The sequence below is a fragment of the Platalea leucorodia genome (genome assembly GCF_965183815.1).
Source record: "Platalea leucorodia genome assembly, chromosome: 18".
Taxonomy (NCBI): domain Eukaryota; kingdom Metazoa; phylum Chordata; class Aves; order Pelecaniformes; family Threskiornithidae; genus Platalea; species Platalea leucorodia.
The window spans coordinates 8,469,110-8,486,097 of record NC_138840.1 but is presented as its reverse complement, the minus strand read 5'-3'; the positions used below and the strand labels follow the sequence as shown (position 1 = coordinate 8,486,097).

General features: G+C 59.3%; 1 protein-coding gene across 1 annotated transcript; it reads left to right on the top strand.

The window, feature by feature from the left end:
- The first annotated feature begins 1,279 nt into the window (after positions 1-1,279).
- NT5C1A (5'-nucleotidase, cytosolic IA) lies at positions 1,280-13,123 on the top strand. Its single transcript, XM_082329589.1, has 6 exons — positions 1,280-1,432; positions 7,541-7,708; positions 8,543-8,672; positions 8,991-9,113; positions 9,558-9,742; positions 10,018-13,123. Exons 1-6 carry the CDS (start codon positions 1,328-1,330, stop codon positions 10,381-10,383), a joined length of 1,077 nt encoding a protein of 358 aa, XP_082185715.1. The 5' UTR covers positions 1,280-1,327; the 3' UTR covers positions 10,384-13,123.
- Positions 13,124-16,988: the final 3,865 nt, after the last annotated feature.

Genomic DNA, 16,988 nt, shown 5'->3' with positions numbered 1-16,988 from the left:
AAGCCTGGCAGTGTGTGTATATTTTTAGGAGTGCTGCTGAGGGAGAGCTCTGTGCGCCTTGGGTTGGGCTGCCGTGCTCGCCCGGGCTGTCCGGGAGCGTGCGTGGGTGTTTGCAGCTCAGCGGTGCCTGGGGAAGGGGGGACAGGGCAGGTCACCCCGCCGTGCGGGAGCCCGGCGACGTGCCAGGGCTGCTGTCTGAAAGGGCAGGAGCTCAGGCCCAGGAGGGGACTCCCAGGACAGCCTCGGTGATCCCAGGACCTTCAAAGCTCCTGCTTCTCTTGGGGCCATCCCAAAGGAAGCTCAGGTATTTCCCAAGGGGAACCTGCAAAGACCCTGGGGAAAGGGAGTCTTTGAGGCTGAAATGATGTTAAATTCCCAGAAGGGCATCCCAAAGGGTTTGGGATCCGGGCAGCTGGGCGAGCCCTGGAGCCAGCACTGTTCACCAGCACCCGCCTTCCCCCCGGCTCTGCTCTCCTGGTCGAACCTCAGAGCAAGCCAGGTTGTGTCTGATCAGTCTCACGGGCAGGGACAGGGGTGTCCCCGAGGCCGTGGTCCGTAGGGAGGCTTGGGGTCCAGCTTTGGGGTTCTGTGACCTCCTCCCCGCTGCTGCCCTGCGCCGGGTGAGACGAGGTGGGATCCCCCGTCGCTCGGCCCTTTCTGGCTGCTGAGGTTCGGTCTCTGGGGCGCGCTCCCTGCTCCCCGAGGGGCTGGGGGGGGTCTGCTGGTCACGGTGCGGTTTCTGGTCCGAGCTGAAAGCTGGGCTCTACGCACAGCTCTGTGGCTGGACTCGATCCCATCAGCACTCGTGGGACAACGTTGAGTGAAAAGCCTTAATTAATAGCCACGCTGACTCCATTAACTAGCACGCAGGGCGGGTTACCCCAGCAGAGTGCGAGCCTGCCCGAGACCCACGGCGCAGCCACCTTCCCCTCCGGCTCCTCCACCCTTGTGCCCCCCCAGCCGCTCGGGGCCGAGTGAGCCGGTGTCCCCCTGTCCCCCCCCGCCCCGTGCGCTCCCCAGCCCCCCTGCTGATGGCACCTTTCTCCCCCAGCCCCTTCGCTTTGCTGTCCCCGGCGCTGGCTCTGCCCCGGAGCGGCTGCGGGGCGCTCCCGCCTCCCTCCCCCCCAGCACCCCGGTATTTGGGGGGTGCGGGGAAGGGTGCGGCGGCGGGGCGGGCTCGGTCCCGAAGAGGTTAAGCCGTGTCCCGGTGGGCTGAAACCCCGGAGCTTCATGGGATGCCTTATAAAGCGCCCTCCGCCGGCCCGGCGGCGGCTCCGGGCGCTCCCGGTACGTGCGGAGCCGCCGGTGCCCGCGGAGCCGCCGCGCTATGGAGCCGCCGGGCACGGCGGGGGCGCCGGGCGCGGCGGGGCGGCCCTGGGAGGAGGCCAAGGCTTTCTACGACAACCTCGCCCCCAAGAAGAAGCCCAAATCGGTGAGAGCCCCCGCGGTGCCGAGCCGGGCAGCGCTGCCCACCCCGGGGGGAACCAGCCCCTCTGGGTGTCCCATCTCCTCCAGGTCCCCCTGGGTCTCTCCAGGTGCCCCATCTCCTACAGGTTCTCTGGGGTCCTCCGGGGTGCCCCGTCTTCTCTGCCCTCCCCCGTGGAACCCTCTGGGTCTCTCTGGCTGCCCCATCCCCTCCAGGTGCTCTGGGGTCCCCCGGGGGTCTCTGGTTTTGCTTTGACCCCTGTCTCCGTCCGGGTCCTCGGGGAAGCCCTGGGTCTCTCCAGGTGCCCCCACTCCTCCATGGCATCCCTGGGTTGTCCTTACTTGCCTGGGTTCTCTCCAGATCCCCCCGGTCTCTCTGCGTCTCCCTGGGTTCCTGCAGGTGCCCGGGGTGTTCCCGGGTGCCTCCTGGGCTGAGGTGTCCTTGCCGAGCGGCTCGGTGCCCCCTGAGCCGCCTGTCCCCTGTGCCAAGACCGGGAGGCCCTGCCAGGGGCAGGCGGGGTGGCTACGGCGGAGCAGGGGGACAGCGGGGGGACCGAATCCCCGCCCAGGGCAGCGGGGTGTCACAGGGGTGTAGCCACCCCTGCCAGGCTCGCCTGCTCCGGGAGATTAGAGGGAAAGCTTGTGTTATCTAACCAGGGCTGAGCTTGCCGGGTTTCAACATGGGAGCGCTGGAAGAGCTGCTGTATCTCAGAATAGCTGCGGCAGCGCGGGGCTGGCAGCCTGGCGGGGCTGGGGTCCGCAGCCCGGGGCGGGCTGGCCCTGGCCCCGCAGCCTGCGAGCCCACCCAGCCAGAGCCATCCATCCTCGGGGCTCTGGGTGCCCCCGAAGCGCGGGGCTCCGGCAGAGGTGCTGCCCACGGTGAGCCCGGTGGCAGCCGGCACCTTTCACGGCAAAGCTCTGCTGACCCTGACTCTGCGACCTCTTGGGCGAGGGGAGACAGCCAAGCCCCCGCTCTGCGGACCCCGACTTGGAGCAGCCGCTGCGCTTTCCCCGCTGGGGACCCGGCTGCAGCCCCCAGTCCTGTACCCGCTGCCAACTGGCAGCACCGCTGCCTTTGCCCTTCCTGGAGGAGAGGGACGGCCTGGCTCGGTGGCGGGATGCGACTGGTTGTCTTTCATGCCATGCTTTCAGCCTCCTGTGGATGTCAGCCCAGGCTCCTCCTCTTCCTCTCCTTGCAGCGAGCTCGGTGACCGGCACACCCGTTTCTGCTGTACAGCTGGGGAAACTGAGGCACGGGGCAGTGGAGTGGTTTGCTGTGCCAGCAGCGGCAGAGCCGAGATCCAAGGCACTCGGGCCCCGAAGTCAGGCTGTGCCATCCACCCGTGCGGGGCCGGGGCCGATGCCCGCGGTGCCTGCCCGGCCCCGTGCCCCTCCGCCGGGGTGGGCTGGGGCCCCCTGCCCGCGGCCGGGCAGCTCGGCTGCCCTCGCGCACAGCTGGGCTGCCCTGCCCTGCCAGGCAGCTGTCAGGCCCCGTGATGGACGGCTGCAGAGCGCTTTTCTGCATTATAAATAATGTGCTTGGAAAACGCAAAAACATCTCAGCCATTGCCCTGAACTTTAATCTGATCCCGAGCAGGGGGCTCGCGACCGCCCAGGGCTCCCTCGTGCATGCGGGAAATGGAGTTTGCCGTCGTCCGTCTGCGCCCTTGCGGGTGCCGGGTCTGTCTGTCCTCTCGGCCGAGTGTCTCTGCCGGCCAGAGCGGGTACCGGTGGGGGAGCAGGCGCGAGCTGTGGGGGCTGCTCCCTCCTGGAGATGGGCTGTAAGATGGCAGGAGGCAGGGTAATTTTGGGGAGTATTTTTGGGGAGCCCATTCCTGGCTGGGAAATGGGTTAACAGGGCGTCCCCGCAGCCCGCGGGGCTCCCCGCTTTGCAGGGGTCTCCGCTCTTCCCACGCCCCGGCTCCCATGCCTGCTCCAGCCTGGCTCCTGCCAGCGGAGGAGGTCAGCGATGAGACTTGTCACTCTTCAGCAATGTGGAAAATGTCCCCCAGCCTCTCCGGTGACGCCGCGCGGGGAGGAGAGGCTGGGTCGGTGGGAGCTGGCCGTCTGCTAGCTCCGCTCCTCTGGGCGCCCTGCTCGTCCCCTGCTCTGCCAGTGCCCTGCGCCCATGGGGACCCATCCGGCTCACCAGGGTGCCTCATTTTTGGGATGCTTTAGCTGGGGACCGTGCTTGACCCTGGCGCAAGCCCTTCCTCTTCCCTTTCTGTGACCAAATCTCACACCAAAATTCACCTCCAAATTTTGAATTTGGCCCCAAGGATTTGGTCTTCTGCAGCATCCAGGGAAGTGCCCAGAGCTGCCAGAGTTCCTCCAGGTTTTTAGGGTCGAGGTGGGTCCAGCAGCTTCAGCCCCAGGCAATGCAAAAGGATTAAGGGGTGCAGAATGGGGTCCCCGCTGTGGCTCCTGCCTCGGAGCCAGCCAGTGATGGCCTCCAGGGGCGGCAGCGAAGCCGCTGGTGTTGGGTGCCACTGTGGGCACCCGTGGCTCTCACGGGTGGGAGGGCACGGCCCCGCTGCACATCCCGGGAGCGTGTGGGATTTCCAAACGTCTGCCTCTAATCCTCGGGGGGCTGCTTAGGATTTACATCTGATTAGAAGGGCGATTTAAAGGCCTGCCAGCTGTTGGGTCTGCAGAGGAAAATGTGCCATTTCCAGTCACTACTGGAAAACATCTTTACATCTTTATCCCGAAACTGGGGTGTTTGCGTCTGGGATGGGTTTTGCGCTTTATGGAGCCAGAGCCTGCTGGAAAGGTCACTTGTGCTTCTGAGATGGGGTTTGGACCTCGTGGACCGCCTGGAGTCTGTGCCAAGGGCTGATGTTCCTCTGCAGAGGGCTGGGCGGTCAGGACACGTCCCTGGCTGTCCCTCCTGTCCGGCTGAGCCCGGGGATGGACCCAGGGTTGGGATGGGACCTTCCCCCCTGCTGCCTTGCTCGCACTTCTGTTAAACAAATCATTCATCTCTTGCTTGATGTTCAGGATGGGGCTGGATCTGACCTTCCCGTGGGAAGGGAGGAAGGGAGAGGAGCTCACCATGAATCCCCGGGCAGCAAATTCGGTTGGGTTCAGCTGAGCCGAGCCCCACAGCCGCTTCCCGGGCTTGTGTTGGATGATGAGCTTTAATCGACCTTGGCTGACCTTGCACGCTGCTCTGAGGGTAGAACAGGGTTTGTCATTCGGTGCCCAAACCCGCGGGGGCTGGGAGCCAGAGCAGGAGGCTGTGCTGGGACGGGGTGCTGGGCAGGCTCCGGCACAGCTCGTGGGACTGAATGCATCCCGAGGAGGGCTGCGGGTGGGACCCCTCCCATGCCCAGGCTTCCTATGGGAAATGAAGGGTGTTCGCCCCCAAAACGGTGATGTTTCAAGGCAAAGCGGGGTTTGTTGGGTTGTTCACAGCACTCTGATGGAGGGTGTGAGGTGCCGTGGTTCCTGTACCGCTGTGGCTTTTTAAAGTCCATTTTTGAATCTGGTAATGATCATCTGCAGTACCAGTGGGGATGGAGAAGCATCCAAACAACCCTGAGGAGGGAACGCTTCCAAATGAAGCCTCCACTTCAAAGAAATAGCAAACTACAGCTCCCTCCTCGCAGAGAATTGCCTTATTTTTCAAATGTCAGCATTTCCCAGAGAACAGCAGGGCTGTTCCAGCCCAGCCGGAGCTGGGAGCTGCGTTAGTGCCCGGGTGAGACGTTCCTGCAGAAAGTGCTCCAAAGGTGCAAATCTTCCTTGGCAGGAGCGAACAGGATCCGGCAGGTCCCGTTCCCGGAGGCCGGGCTTCCCGCCCGCAGGCAGCTGGGGCTCCAGCAGCCCACGCTGGAGCAGAGTTAGGCCCCGAGCTTACGGTTATTTTTATTGCTGTGTTTATTACCTCTTAAATTAACCTCCTGGAGGCTGGTGCCTTTAAATGGCAGGGAAGGGACCTTGAGCAGCCTGCTGCCGTTGCGCAAGGTGCCTGTGCTCTTGGCACCCGCTGGGCGCAAGGTGTGCCTTGCGGGGAGATAGAGATGCAAATTCGGGCCGGGCATCCGGCTAGGCTGGGCTTATAGCCCCGCACACGCATCTCACCCCCTCGAACGTGCCTCTGTGCGGTGCGTGCTGCTGACCTGCTTTCCCCGCTGGGGACCCTCTGCGGGGCGGGCTGCGGAGGATGCTCTGCCCTGCGCTCCCTCGGGGAGCAGGGTTGGGGAGCAAACGCCCGGCAGCTCTCTTGCCTACCCGGATAAATAACCCAGTGCTGCAGGGGCTCGGGAGCAGCACGGGGCGGCAGGACTCCTTGCTGAAGGCTAATGGCCGGATGTCCCAAGACCTTTAATAGCTATTAATATTTTCAGCTAATAAATGGCCCATGACACCAGAGTTATTAATTAATGAGTTGAAGTGCCAAGACTTGGCCCATGACAAGTTAATGGCTAACGCCCACCGGGTAGGTAAATGTAAGATGGGGTCCCGGCTGTGGTTCACTTGTGGGAGCGATGCTGGTGTCGCTGATCAGCTTCTGCGTGGACCCGGTGATCCTGCGTGTCCTGGGGGTTGTTCAGCTGCTTTCCTCAAAGAGCCGCTTCCAAATGAGACCTTATTTCTCTGCAAACGCCGCGGGAAAGGGGTCCCTCTGGCCGCAGTGATGTTCTCGGCCTGAGCTAATCTGTGTTTAGTCCTAATCGCCCACGGCTTAATCTGCTTGCTGGGGATTCTGAGTAATGATGCGGCCTTGGAGAGGTGTCTGGGACTGGCCGCGCTGCAGGGCTGGCCCCGGGCACCGCTTACGGGAGGGGGCGTGGTGCTGGGAATGGCGTGGTGCTGGGAATGGCGTGGTGCTGGGAATGGCGTGGTGGCTGCCATTGACTCATTCCTGGGCGCGTCTCCGCGCTGGGCAGGATCAGCGGGGCCGGGATGGGGACAGAGCGAGCCCCGGGGCAGGCCCAGCCCTGCGGGGAGCGACGATCCCTGATGCGGATGGGGTACCTTGTCCTTGCCAGGCTGCTCTTTCTGTAAAGCTCAGCCCTGGTCAGGGTGGGAGCTTGAACTTTGGAGCACCTGGGTGTGCGGAACGGCTGGCCAAGGCGCCCTCCTGCCCCTGGGCAAATGGCATTGCCGGAGGATTACTCACGGGGCAACATGCTACACCGGGATCCTGGAAATCGCAGAGGAGCTGAGGGTGAGGTGTTTCTGAAGTGCTGACGGCCTGGGTTTCACAGGCTCCCTGCGGAGAGCGCGTGGGCTGGGATCGCTCCCGGGGAGCACCCCCGTGTGAGCCCCCCAGCCCGCGCCTGCTCCCAGCCCTCGCTGCCGGCAGAGTCTGCCGGGGACGGGGCTGCCTGCGCCGCTCTCCCTCCTTAGGATTTGCTGTTCTGGGAGCGAGGATTTCTTGTTGGCCATCAGTAAGGCATTTGCTTTCCTGCTTGCAAGAGAGTGATGGGGATTAACGCCCTTCTGCCCTCCAAGGAGGGAGGGAGGACGGGTGGGGGTCACGATGAGATTGACTTTCCCGGTGTCCCCTCTCTCGCTGCCAAGTCCCACTAGAGGCCCCTTGTTGACTCCAGTGGATTTTGGATCAAGCCCTCGAACATTAATAATAATGACTCATAAATCATTGCTTGCACCACCTGTTTGTCATGTTTCCGCCCACAATAACTATATCAAGTGTTTTTATAAGCTGAGCTGTCACGGGTTGTTTGTCACATCTGGACAGCATCGTGGGAGTGTGGATCTGGCTGAGCCGCGGTGTGTGGTTTTTCCTGGCTGGGGGGCGGGAAAAGCCACACAAATTCCTTCTGCCTGGGGTTGAGCGGTTCTCCCGGGGTAGCACGTTGGGTCTGGATGGGTCCTGGGAGCCTGTTTGCAGTCAGAGGGCTCGGGCATGGTGCGAGCAGCAGAAAAAGGCTCTCGGGTATCCCGAATGTGTGGGGACGGTGCATCAGGGCTTCATCGGTTGACGCATTGGAAGATCAGGGTTGCAGCTGCCCCGTTATCCTCCAAATCGCTATGGAGGTGTCGCCCACCCCGGGGCCTTCTGCGTTGAAAGTGAACAGATGCCTTCTCGGGTGGCGGGGCTGGGTGCGGGGGCTGCCTCCCCATTTTCTCCCTTTCCCTGCAGCCAAAGCCCGAGAACGCCATCACCATCGCGGTGTCGTCGCGAGCGCTTTTCCGCATGGAGGAGGAGCAGAAGATTTACAACGAGCAAGGGGTGGAGGCCTATGTGAAATACCAGCTGGACCACGAGAACGAGCCTTTCCTCCCTGGGGCCGCCTTCCCCTTCGTCAAGGTGAGCATCCACCCGCCTAAGGTGAATCTGCACCGTGGTCCTGACCCAAAAGTTTTGGGGAGAGGGGAGTGCTATGGGGTGCTCGTGTGGGGAAGGGGTGGGAGGTGAGCAGCGTGGCGGAAGGGATGTAGCCACCGAGCAAACAGAGGTCAAATAAACCTCCTGGCAAGCGGTGCGCTTCTTCCAGGACTGGGGAAACGCTGAATTTTCCAAAGCAGCAAGTGAGCCCAAGGGTTGAAGAAATCATCTCTTTGGATCATATTTAAAGTTTCCCTTTAGGGAAATCTCATATCTTTTATTATTATTACAATTTATTTATTCTTTTAAATTGGCTGAATTTAGCCTTGCTACGGAGTCAGCCAATTTCTAATTTTGACATGTTGAAATGAGGCATTTCAAACTTTAAAAATATTTTCCCATTTCTGCCCCAGTTCCACTGGATTTCGTGCAGTTTTGTGTGCTGGCCCTCACTGAAGCAATCTCTTGCCTGTTCCCAATGAATAACCGAATCCACTTGCTGGGGAGAGACTTGTTCTGTTTCCGATTGCTTGAAAACCACTTATCTGTAACTTCGAGCTCATTTATTCTCATCTCCTAATGAAAACTTGAAACCTTTTGTGTGCAAAAATAGAAGAGTAGCTATGCGTTTTTTCCCCCAAATCAGTGTTTTTTCCCCAGCTGAAGCTGCCTGCTGATGTCAGCTTGGCTCAGGGTGCAGCTGGGGTTGGGCCAGATCCCTGGTTTTGGTGAACAGCAGTGTGTTGCTCGGTGAGAAGGGGGTCAGGGCCGTGCCTGGGGCTCGCTGACCCCCCGCCTCGCCCTGGGGTGCTGCAGGCGCTGGAAGCGGTGAACACGCAGCTCCGCGAGCTCTACCCCGACAGCGAGGAGCTCTTCGACATCGTCCTCATGACCAACAACCATGCCCAAGTTGGGGTTCGCTTGATCAACAGCATCAACCACTATGGTAAGCTGCGAGCAAAGCTGGCCGTTGCGCAGGTGCTGAGGGCTTTTGGGCAGAGTGTTATTGCCTGGCAGCGAGATACGGAGACGCTTTCTCCTGTCTCTTCCTCCAAATCACACGCTGAGCCCACTTCTCCCAAATTTCCTGGGCTTTGAGTGGAAGTTGGCTGGCGGTGAGGATGCTCTGGCTGCCGGCCATGCTGTTGAGTGGCAGGACCAAAATTAGCCCCCATCCTGCCGACTCTTGGGAGGCCACAGGAGAGCAGCGTCAAGGCTTGTTTGGGGGGCAATCAGGCTCACCCCGGGGTCCGTCTGCCCTCAGATCTGTTCATCGAGAGGTTCTGCATGACGGGAGGGAACAGCCCCATCTGTTACCTCAAGGCCTATCACACCAACCTCTACCTCTCCTCCGACGCCGAGAAAGTGAGTGGGGCCATTGAAGAGGGTGAGTCTGGGGTCCGGCTTGGGGGGGGCAGCGGGGGGAGCCTGGAGCCCGCAGGGGGTTGCTGCCAGGAGCGATAGCTCCAGTGTCCCTGTCCCTACGTCAGGGTGCAGCTAGGGTCTGCCTTGTCCCACATCCCATCCTTGGTGCTCCAAAGAGCCTCTAGTTTCCATAGAAATAAGGCTTTCCTCGAGCTCCACAGCTCTTCCAAGGCAAAGGCACTGTTTTTCCCATTAATTCTTGTATGCAAAGGGAGGTTTGTCATCTGGGGATTTGTTTTTGCTGTAAAAGGTCTTGGGGCCAAGCTGCAGGCACTACTGGGTGCATGAATTTCCTTGCAGTGTTTGCTTCCAGCCCGTCGTGTTTTGCTCCGCTCCTCACCAGATAAGCCACGAGGCCGGGTCCTTGGGTAACCGCCACCTCTTGCCTCACGCTTTACCTCCGCAGGGATCGCTGCAGCCACCATCTTCAGCCCCAGCAAAGACCTGGAGGTGTCGGAGAACCAGCTGCGGGTGGCGTTTGATGGTGACGCCGTGCTCTTCTCCGATGAGTCGGAGCAGATCGTGAAGGCTCACGGCTTGGACATGTTCTTTGAGCATGAAAAGGCTCATGAGAACAAGCCTCTGGCACAGGTAGCGCTGGGGTGCAGCCAGAAAAAAACCTCTGAGAGAGAGACAGCCGGCAGGGATGCTCTCACCGCTGAGAACAAGCCAGGGGTCGGCACGTGAGGTGTGAGGTGGGGTGGGTCAGCAGCCGCTGGCCCACGGGATGGCTGCGGCCGGCCCCTCGCTGTCGTTTCTGGGGGCTCACTGGGAGAAGGGGTTAGCCAGCGCGTCTGGGACTGGGAGCCTGGAGGAAGGGATAGCACGGAGGTCTGCAAAGTGATGGTTTCTTCTTGCTTTGGCAGGGACCCCTGAAGGGCTTCCTGGAGGCCCTGGGGAAGCTGCAGAAGAAGTTCTACTCCAAGGGGCTGAGGATGGAGTGTCCCATTCGCACCTATCTGGTCACCGCCAGGAGCGCGGCCAGCTCGGGAGCCCGGGCCCTAAAGACTCTGCGCAGCTGGGGCCTGGAGACAGATGAGGCTTTGTTCCTGGCCGGGGCTCCCAAGGGGCCGCTGCTGAAGAAGATCCGTCCTCACATCTTCTTCGATGACCAGATGTTCCACGTGGAAGGAGCCAAGGAGATGGGCACCATCGCTGCCCACGTCCCCTACGGCGTCGCCCAGAAGCACAAGCGGCCAGCGCAGGAGAAGCAAACCCCAAACAGCAAGTAGTGGAGCTAGTTGGTCCGGCGGCCCCCGGCGCGCGGCACAGACTTCACCCCGTGCGCCCCGCTCCGACCTCGGTTGCGGTCTGCGAGGCGGAGGGCGTTCGCCCTGCCGAGCGCGAGGTGATTCCCCAGCGGGAGCCTTGTCGGGGGCACGGATGGAGGAGGGGGCTGACGAAAGGCTTCCCTTCTGTATTCGTTGCAGTGTCGTGGCGTTGTCCCCGTTCCTCGTGGGGCTGGCGGCTGCCCTGCGCCGGGCAGCCCTGCCGGCCGTTTCCCTCTTCCTCCGCGCTCTGCACTTGCTTCAGGCAAATTCCCTCGAGGATGGATCTCGCCTTTTGCGGACTGTTTGTGCCAGGCAGGTTTAACCTACTGGCGTTTCTTTAAAACCCCAGGTAATTCCCAAAGCCTTTGATTTACAAAGCAAATGTTTCAGGCTGAACTGTTGAACTGGAAAGTTGGGAGCACACAAAACCCCTTCTTGCAGCTTTGAAACAAAACGTTGTCCCTTTCAACTAAAATTAAACCGTAATATTATTCCTTCACAGACCCAGTCCCTGCTCCCCAGCCAGAAAACCTTTCATGTCTTTGTCCTTTCACCAAGATTTTGTCAGCTTTCCCTTCATGCATTAAAATTTGGAAAAATAGAAACAAAAATGTATATAAAAAAGAAAAAAAAAATCCTGTTTCCAGCTTGGAGCTTTGGGCCAGTGTATTGTTGGCCCAGGTTTCTAAGTTTGGGTTTCACAGTTGCATGAGTTAGCACTTAAAAATAATCATCTCAGTGAGGCCTCCAGAGCCCAGCTCCTGTGTGAGCCGTCCAGGGTCCGCAGACACATGCCTAGGGCTTGAATTCAGTTAAAAGCAGCCCCTAATATATTAGGGACATCATTTACGTCCATTTAGGTAAATCTGCAGAGATTTTCAGCCTGGGGGTTTTGATGAAAGGATTTTTTTTTCCCCCTTTCTAGGCTGAGCCCATATGAGTTGATGATCTTTTTCTCCTCAGCTGCTTAAAAGCTCTGGTGTTTCCTAAAAGAGACACCTCTGCTAGCGATGCTGGGAGAGAGAACCCAGTCTCCCATTAAAAAACAGGAAGAGAAACCAATCGGAGAATTGCTCCGAAATCGGTGTGAAAATCCCACTGGCATTGGTGCACAGAGCCCTGTCCCAAAGGACACGCTCAGGAGGAAAATTTAAAGATCGCTTCTTTCTTGTTCTTCTTTTTTTTTTTTCCTTTTTCTTTAGGCAGTACGCCCCGTGGCTGGGCACGAAGGATGCCCTGCGTTAGCAGGCAGTAGGTTTTTTTTTTTTCCTTACAAACACCAACTCCATGGGCTGAAGTTTTCCGAGGTGTGTGTCTGCCTCTGGCTCGACTTTGCAGGGAGGTTTCGGCTAACGCAGCTCAGCCCTTCCCGACAGCGAGGCTGGAGCTCGACTTATCGCACTTTTGACGAATATATAAACAAGCTGGCGATGCCTTCGGTGGCTCGGGAGACTGTTTTCTCATTGCACTAAATCCTGCTCTAGCAGTGAAAAGCAAATTGCACTTTTTTCCCCCTTGAACTCTTTTCACTTTGCCAGACTGTTATTTGTCACATCTGGGTGACGAGCACCTTAGGGGAAGGTCTAAAATCCAAACAGACAAAAAAAGTCTTGCAAGAAATGAGTATCTCGGTAACACATCTATTAATATAGAGGTTTATAAAAGGGTCTCGTCTTTTTAATGTGAACCCCAGATACTGGGATCTGAACTGTATCTCGGAGACCTTTTTGGCAGCTGGGGGGGAACAGCCGGGCCTCCCAGTAGACATTTCCTAGGTGTTTCTTGAAGATCGCATCGTGGAAGCCCAGCCAAGCCCAGCTCGCAAACGGGCTGCACCGGGGCCTCCCACCAGCCCGGGGGGTGACGTTGCGGGAGGAGCAGGGCTGTCAGCAAGCCCTTGGGGACCCCTGGCCGGGGCAGGGTGCTGGTGGGATCGGATACAGGGTGCAAGCACAGCCACTGCACCGGGTGCCGTGGGCGATGCATGCTTCGGATGGGGGGTGTTGGCAGGGCTGGGCTGTGCAGGAGGAGATGCCCTGTCTGAAGGTGCCGTTAGCTCCAGGGAAGCAACGTGTTGTGGTTTTGGGGCAGGGCCCCGGGTCTCAGCAGCTTTCACTGCTGCCTGTCCGGGCCCCGAGATGCGCAGGGAGCTGGGTGCAAGCTGGGGAGCAGGGGCACAGGAGTTTTGGTGACTCTGCTTAGGGTCCTCCTGCTGCCCCGGCAGCGTAGGGGCTCGCTGGGAGACATGGGGCTCGGGAAACGGGCCTCGAGGGAGGCAGAGCTCCCTTTGCACCTCCCGAGTCCTTCCTGGGCAGGGAGGATTTTCCATTCCCGCAATGGCTGCCCCATTTGCTTTTATCCACATGGCTTCCTATGTTGTTTTTTTTTTTCTCCTCCATCACTCCAACTGGCAGATGTGGATTTGCTGCTTGTGCGCTTTCCTCCTGTGCCCATCCGTGACATCCCCGGGGGAGCTCTGTGGTCCCCAGGACCGGCCGCATGGGCTGGGCACATCTCCCACCCTGACGGGCCAGCGCGGTTGTGCCTCTTGTGCTGCGCTGGCCGACGACTGGACTTTCCCGCTGTGTGTTGTTGCTGTGGGTTTCACTTCATTGTCCTCTGGTGGTTTTTCTTGTGAATGGACTGCCATGTTAATGAAATCCCTCTGGGTGTTTTTCTGTAATAAACTGTGTTGGTCCCAGCCCGGCTCCCTCTGTTGCCATTCTCACAATGGGTATTTTGGCTCCCTGGTGCAGGCAGCAGGAGAGTCTGGGGTCCTGCGTGGGGCCTCCCAGGTTTTATGGTGAAGGGGTGGGGGTGACAGAAGCAAAAGGGCCTTTTGGGATTTAAGGGAATTAGGAAAATGTAATAAAAGCAGCTACCTGCGAACTGGAGATCTCTGGGAGAGGTGGGATTCCAGAGCTGAGAGATGTGCTGTGACACAGCTACCTCCCTCCGCTTCGTGATCAGGCTTTTGTTGTAACCTGGGCTCACGATGGAGCCCTAGATAAAAATACAAGTTGGCAGAAGACTTTTGTCAACTTGATCTTCTCCCAGCCAACAGGTGGGAGGCAGCAAAAGCTTTTTAGAGGAGATTTATTGCTGCTGAAGTACCGGGTTTATCCGAATAGCGATACTGCAGTTCTGGTGTTAGCTCCTCCCTGCCAGTCAGGAGAACAGATGGGTTAAGGGGAAGCAACAAATTCTCCATCCGTCACCAAATATAGCCAAGGAATGTCCATAGGCCCCAGGGCAGCATCTCTGCTATGGGTGTTCGTTTCAGGGGCGGATGGCCCTTGGCGGGGGGCGTTCTCGTGCAGCCTCGTTTGCTGGGATGCCTTCCCCACCCCCATCCCCACTCCTGCCTGTTCTTCTACCAGATGCCTGGAAGGAAAAAAAAAAAAATCGAAGCATTGATGGGGCCAGTGTTGCCCCAGTGAAAGTCCAGGTGGGCCCACCCCATGCTGGGAGGTCAGGATGTCCGTGCCAAAGCCAAGAGCTGGCTGTGATGTTCATGCAAAGACCACCCCGAGCCCATGACTCGCTCCTGGGGACCAGCGTTGGCGTTGGGGCCAAGGAGCCAACGGGTCATGGAGGGCCATGGGCCAAGGCTGTGCAGGGAGGGAAGGGGGAGGTTTGTGCAGTTGGGTCTGCGATGTCTTGTCATTGGTTTGCTGCAAACCAGTGTTTTTGTTTCTGTTGCCTGTTTTCTGAGCTTTTTCCTTCATCAGGCATCGAAGGGCTTTGCAATGAGTGTGCTTTAAAATAAAGAACACGGAGGAGGAGAAAGCGGAGGCAGAGCTGATGGAGAATTATGCTGCCACTCAGCTATTGTCAGCGCAGATGTTCACAAGGTAATCATGGCCTTTGAATAGCGAGAACAGCTTTTCATGACGAACCCAGAATTTAACCCCAAGAACTTGTGGGGCTTCTTGGGAAGGGTGTGACGGCCCTGATGACCAGCTGCAGGGCAGGGAGCTCCGGCAGAGCGTGAGCTCTGCTCTCCTGGTCCTCATGTACGTAGGGTAAGTCATGACACCTCCCTGCCTCAGTTTCCCCATCACCGTAACAGAGATCGGAATGATCCAGAGGTAACATCTTCCTTGCAGAAGAAAAGCAGAAATGCAGGAGTGCTCTTAAGTGTAGTGAAACCCCGTATCTCCGTGGTGATGCCTGCATGCCCAGCAGCAGCTCCCAGCATGTCCCAACAGCCCAGTGGTGTTGGCCATGAGGGGTCCCAGGCTGCACTGGCGGGGACTCCACCGTGTCCCTGCAGCGCATATAGTTTTATGTCCTTTCTGGAGCGCAGAGTAGGGACCTGCAGCCATCCCAGGAGGCTGCAATGTCAGAGCAGGGGACCTGGTGACAAGGTAACAGAAACAGCCGGAGTTGGGAGAATAGATAAGAGGACCTGGCGGCAAGAGAACAAGCAAAGGGCACTGCTATCAGCGCTAGCAGGGCCATGCCAGAATTCGGACAGCCTGACCATCTCATTCCTTCGACACCACTATTTATAGCAGTGTTCGCTGATGCCTCTGTCACCGGAGCCTCAAATGGTTCCCCCGTGTGCACCCGGGGCGGCCGGGCTCAGCCATCCCGCGCTGGGGAGGCCACCAACGAAGCAGTGACTCAGTGGAGCATGTGTGAAGCTGCTCATCGCCCCGCTGACGGAGGAAGCCGGCGTCTCCCTCTGCCAAGAGGCAGCTCCACGCTGGGCCAGCTCCTTGGAAGATGCACCAGACGGTTTCTGTTTAAGGCCTGGCCCCTCACCAGAAAGAGTCAGTGGGGTAAATAGACCCAGCTTCCACCCCGCTTCTTTCTTCCCCCCAGAGCTGGGGCTTGTCCAGCTCTGGGAGCCAGTGGTTTCCACAGCTTGATGCTGGTCCTCAAGGTAGCTGTGGGAATAGCTCTGTGCCTTGCCCACGCTGGTGGAAATAACCCTTTGGTTACTGGGCTGGAGCAAAATGCAAGAGGGCAGAGACCTTGTAACTGCAGAGCAAATACGCCCCGTTCCCCGCCTGGAGATTTGCCTTTTCAAAACCTGCTTCGTTTTCCCCGTTCTGCCCAGGCCAGTGAGCGATGGAGGAGGAGATCTCTCTGTCCTGGCATTTTCCCATTCCTGCAGCGAAAGCTTCGTTTCCAGGGCTGCGCTTCAAAGCTCTGCTGGCAGCGCTGTGCCGGATAGGACTGCGCACATAATCCCGTCGAGGAGGAGAGGAGGGGGTCTCGGCAGCCCTGGGGCTACCGATGCCAGGCAACTATGGCTGCACCCACCGGGGAGCAGCGGCCAGCCCCACGCTGCTGTGAGCTTGGCACAACCGGTGCCGAATTTTCTGATTGAATGACTTGAGAGGAGATGGGTATTAGTGTTTAAAATATATATATATATAAATAAAATCCTCAGGGATAGCATCGAGCAGTCCTGCCCACAGGATGGGACTTGTGCTTATTTTCTCCCTTAGGGTGAATTGCATGCTTATCCCTCCTCTCTGGCAAAAAGGGGATGCAGAACCCAGGACCGGCTCTGAATTTTTAAGCTTTACCTGGTGGGAGCTCATGTCCCGCCGGCCGGCGGAACCCACCAGCAGCCCCGCGGCTGGAACTGGCCCGCGGTTGTGCTGCGGCTGTGTCCTTGTCACCGTGGCCATGAGCAGGGAGCAGCGGTTTCCCCCTCCAGAGAAAGCAAACCTGTTCAGGGCCGTGCAAGTTAGCATCCGCAGGCAGCAGAGTCGACGCCGTCCCCCCGCAACGGGGACAGCGTCCAGTCACAGCAACCGGACCACCGCCTTACCAAACGCTGCCCAGAGGCGGCAAGGACCGACAGAGCCTTTATCTATGGAATTGCATGAGAGGGAGGATAAATGAGGGAAAATTTGCTCTGCCAGCCCCGCGCGGCGCTTGCTTTTGGGCCACATCTGCCGGCAATTTGTGCGCGGGTGGAAACGGTTGCGCGCGGTGGAAATTCACGCCCGTCCTGACGGGAACGCGTTTTCCCCGGGGAACGGCGGGCCCGTGTCTGCCACCGTGGCGCTGGGGACGGGGACGGGGACGGTTGTGGTGCCGAGTGGGTGCCACGAGAGGGCGTGAAGGGCTGCACGACGCGGCGGGAGGGCGCGATGGCGGCAGGCGTCCCCCTCGCAGGCGTCCTTCGCGGGCCAACACGCTCCAAGCGGCATCGCCGCCTTCCGCGGTGCCGCCTGTTGCTCCTTCCCTGTCAGGCGTGTGGTTGGGGAACGTGTGAGCGGGCGTCTCTGCCTCAGCGCAGCCCCGTGGCCATCTTAGCCCCCAGGCGGTCCCCAACCCGCCACCTCGTGGGGTACGTCCTCCGTGGGGAAGGGCAGCTGCTTGAAGCCCGCCAAGCTGGGAATGGAGAGGTTTTCCTCAGCGCCAGCTCCGGAATGGGGCACCATGTCCATAAGTGCCAGTGTGGCACTGAGGTAGAGATACCATCTTGGGCACGGTGGGGCTGAGGTGGGGCTGCCATCTTGGGCACCACGGCAGGGCTGCCGTCTCGGGTGCCACAGCGGGGTGGCCGTCTCGGGCACCGCGGCAAGGCAGCCATCTCA